This window comes from Papilio machaon, chromosome 3, assembly GCF_912999745.1.
Source record: "Papilio machaon chromosome 3, ilPapMach1.1, whole genome shotgun sequence".
Taxonomy (NCBI): Eukaryota; Metazoa; Arthropoda; class Insecta; order Lepidoptera; family Papilionidae; genus Papilio; species Papilio machaon.
The window spans coordinates 2,034,997-2,039,284 of NC_059988.1; the positions used below are offsets into that span (position 1 = coordinate 2,034,997).

At 38.4% G+C, this 4,288-nt stretch overlaps 1 protein-coding gene across 1 annotated transcript; it reads right to left on the reverse strand.

Moving 5' to 3' along the window:
* Positions 1-1,310: 1,310 nt before the first annotated feature.
* On the reverse strand, positions 1,311-3,740 carry LOC106707820 (pancreatic triacylglycerol lipase-like). Its single transcript, XM_014499257.2, has 5 exons — positions 3,645-3,740; positions 2,895-3,081; positions 2,270-2,664; positions 1,638-1,971; positions 1,311-1,398 (listed from the first exon to the last, which is right to left on the reverse strand). The coding sequence occupies exons 1-5, from the start codon at positions 3,733-3,735 to the stop codon at positions 1,353-1,355; spliced, it is 1,053 nt and encodes a 350-aa protein (XP_014354743.2). The 5' UTR covers positions 3,736-3,740; the 3' UTR covers positions 1,311-1,352.
* Between the last annotated feature and the right edge of the window lie 548 nt (positions 3,741-4,288).

The window sequence follows — 4,288 nt, forward strand, 5'->3', positions numbered from 1 at the left end:
ATATTTACTATACACAGGATGTTTTGAATTTCCGCATTAACTTAGAATATCCTGAACGCATGGATACTTTTTCTGGCAATCGAAAGCGAATAGTTTAGATTATTAATTGTATATCTCTTTAACGGAGTCAACAAATGTATCTGGACGTAAATTTACGTATTTCTCGTATAACTAAAGTATATGAACGTCGTTGCTGTAGTATACTGCAACGACCACTATAGTGACTGCAACTTGACTTATCGTTCTGAAAAAGCTTTAATCAGGTTAATAGAGTATACATAGCGGTAGGAAAGACCGCGCGATGCGCTCTTGTCACGCTATCGTTGAGAAAAGGTGCTGCCTTATCTAATGTCATAGATCGAATAAGTGCTATTGCGTGAGGGTATCAATGTATGTTTTATTTTTTATAATATAATGTGGCAAACGAGCAAGTGACCAATCGAATACGTTTAAATAACGAAGCGTCCGTTTTTGTAGAATTGCAATTGCAGATGTGTAGTCAATCTTAAATCGGCAGTGGAGGAGACGTAAAGAAGATGATATATCTTTAATATGATATATATAATAGAAAAGGGTGGGAATGAAAAAAAGACTAGGCCAAATTTTAGTCTTTCTTCCATTACTATGAAATACATCAAATTTCCGCCTGTATTCTGTGTGGACATGGTATTGCACCGGTCGAAAGGATCATTCGTGCAGTGCTATTGCTGCAGTCTCTAATTAGTAGCTTTTCATTCTACACTACGGTATTAATTATAAAATGTAATTTGCTTACTGCAGCACTAGAGTCCTTCAAGAGAGATCCTTAGAATGGATTTAGTTTGAACAATTTAATCGTCTACTAAATTGACCGTTAAACGAAGCTTAGTTAGAGTAATTTCCAGTACAGCTGGACCAATTTTGACGGGATTTTCAGTGAGTGGTGCGGGTATAACTTTGGATGATATTTTTATTGTACTCCGCGCTGACGACGACGTCTCGGGCGCCCGAATGTTGATAAAATATAAAAAATACAAATGTTTCTTAATTTAAATTAATACTAATTAAATGGTATGGAGTAAGTATCATTACGATAATAAACTAATAAATAATCTTTATATGACAAGATTAGAAGTTATCTGTTTTTTTAGATAACTAATTATAGTGCCAACTGTTGACGAAAGTGTAATTTGGGGATAAATATTCCATTTTCGGAACACTTTTATTAATTCATATTATCATCCATCTGAATATCTTTGAAACAGTAAAGAGAACAATATGTGTCAACATAAATATTAAGACGGTGGAATTCCACGGTAAGTAAAACAAAATTTATGATCAGTCGTCGTTTATTAGGCCAATGTCTTCAATTTTTAGTACGGCCATCTGTCGCGAGTTCGCAGACCGTAAAGACCAGATCTGTAACAAAATGAAATGATGTAAGTATAAGAGCTTTTTACATCTGAAAAAGCGAGCATCTCTTGTATTTAGGTAGTATTCCGAATATCTCTGAAGTGGTTGCAACGGCACAGACAAATCAGTATCTCTTTTCACTTTGAGGAGGCAAGTGGATGAATCAAAAATGCAAAATTACTTTCACAGACAAATAAATGGATCAAGGATATTTATTTGTGTAGTTAGTTTTATGAACAACTTACCCAGATTTATTTATAATTCCATTGCCCATGTTAAGAGAGGCACCAGCACATTGAACATTTCTAGCTTCATTTAAATTATTGCATCTCCTTCCCACCAAGTGATTAGTTCGTACTGTCGACGCGAAGAGATCGTATGCACGGCTGTGGGAGCAAGTGCTGACCCAGCATCCCGGTTGTGCGTTTCGACCTCCATTGGGATAGAAGTCTGTGTTACCGATTGGGTCGAAGATGCCCAAGAGTCCACCATCGGTGTGGATGCATTCAACGTAGCCACCAGAGTTGCGGTTCAGAGCGTTTGAGTTACCTCCCCACCTGGGACCAGCGGGATCGAGACCTGACATCAAGAAATTCTTTTAGACAATTATGCGAACAAAATAAAATTGTTTGTGTGAAACATCCTTCATCTTCAACTCGCTATACGTCCCCACTGAGGGGCTCGGAGCCTACCCTAAGTTGCTTATTGCTTATAGAACATGATTATTGTATTTATTTACAACAGATTGCTTCTAATTAAAAGTTCTTATATCTATCTAATTATAAACATTTATAACGTCATGTAAATAACCATCGAGCAATAGATGTGATTTTTTATACAATTCACAAACTTCTGAATGAATTACTTGAGCACCGACCTGTAACACGTCTGGGTCTGCCTCCGGCAGTGCGCCCGGCATTTCCTACTACATGAGCGCCTAAACTGAAGCCTATCAAGTGGACATTGTTCCAGTTACCGCCAGCAGTGTTAATAAGCCAAACCAAGAAGTTGCCAAGGGCCTGTCCAACGCCGGGTACGCCGTTTGCAGCAGTAACGTAGTTCTTATTCGCTAGATCGCGCCAGTCTACAACAATCACGTTGCAGTCTTGAACTGCTAATAAAGCTGAGGTGATGAGAGGGTTCATGTTGGAATTTCCGTTGCTGTTCCAGCCGTGGACGACGACCTTCAGGGCTCGGTTGCGATCGTAATTGGAGTTAGTGACTGAGCCAGCATTTCCATTGCGAAGGATTTGGGCATTGTTGGGATTGCGTCTAGAATAAAAAAATGCATGTTTATATTTAAGTCAAAAAGTTGAGTAATGAGAGAAACGACATTCATGAACTTTTCGCATACTTGGGCCTATCATAAGATATTGATGATCTAAAGTAATCCTTGGTGGAGTATATGCGTATGCGTACAGTTTTAAGATTTTAAGGAATTTTGTGTTACGAATTGCTTAATTACACGACATACTTGCTATGAGGGGTATTTAGAAAATTACCTTGTAAATAGCCAGTATTGGTTGTTTGCACCATTTCTTCCATTCAAGACATCTTCATCAACTGGCTCTTCCAAATCGACTAGGTGTGGTACACCCTCCCCATCCGGTATCCAGATGTATCGACTTTCACCCTCTACATAGTGACTATTGTCCCCTGGGATCATAGATGGTGGTGCACTACTGCACACTGCAAGTTAAGGGATAACCTATAGCGAATCTTACACATTCCGGAATGCATTGTTTTTCATTACCAAGTAGATTTTAAGTGTAAAATTTATGGGAAGACTAACTTTTATAAATGTAAGCGATGTATGAAACTCTTTTCTAATTTAATAATTTATAAAAAAAATTAGCGTAAGCGTTGAGTTGGTAATTAGGTCAGGCATATTAGAAAAATATTTTTGCTATATTTAATGGCTCCAAAACAAAACAAAACAAAAAAGTAATGAGATTAAATGTGGATGGCTATAAAGGTAGAGGAAGACCAAAGAAAGTATGAATGGATTGTGTGAAAGAGGATTTGCGTCAGAAGGGGGTGAATTCAGATATGACTGCTGATAGAAATGTATAGAGGCCCAGGTAAATACTGTGCCGATAAGGGCAGGTTGATGGTATTTAATGGCTCCAGCGAGCAAGAGTTTTACTCATGCAAATTTCCATTTGGATCGATCCTGTCACATCTATGCCGAATCTTGTACTTGCAGGATATAGTGTGAGGCGATGATGATAATTTGCTAAGTAGTAACTTACCTGCAATAAGGGCGCAAACAATCACCAGAACCTTCATTGTTACTGTTTTGGCAGTTACAATCGCAGATTTGCGGTATTTATTTGGATTCATTATCGTAAGAACTCATTATCATCACGATCGTGCCTAATTATCTTATTTGATTATTTATGATTGATTTTTACAAGAGAATTAGACAGACGTCAGTTCATGCCTCCTTGTAGCTCCATTGATAGTAATAGATAGGACCTTCGCACTCAAGCTAACGTAATTTTTCGAAACCCAGGAATTTGGGTCCCTTACTGACTTACTCAATAGAATGTCATGGATTTTCGTACATAGGCGCGAGTAGCCTACGTTTTGTTCTTTAGCCTACAAAAAAGTCGTTCACAATCTGTTGGTGTAGATCATCGTTAGAAAAGTCGCTGCGATTGTCAATGTGGTGGAGCAAATCTATACAGTTGACACGTAGTCGCCATGCGGATGTAGACGACTCCCGTACCCCCGCCGAATTGACGTTGTGTGTCCGAACACAAGTGTGTGTGTGCACCACAAGATCCTCGCGGTTTAAGGATACAACATCAGTTTTGAAGATTTACGTTGCCTTGTGTTCGAAAGAGCTAAACAGAATACGCGATGAAAACATGGGGAGAATAATGGATTCTTC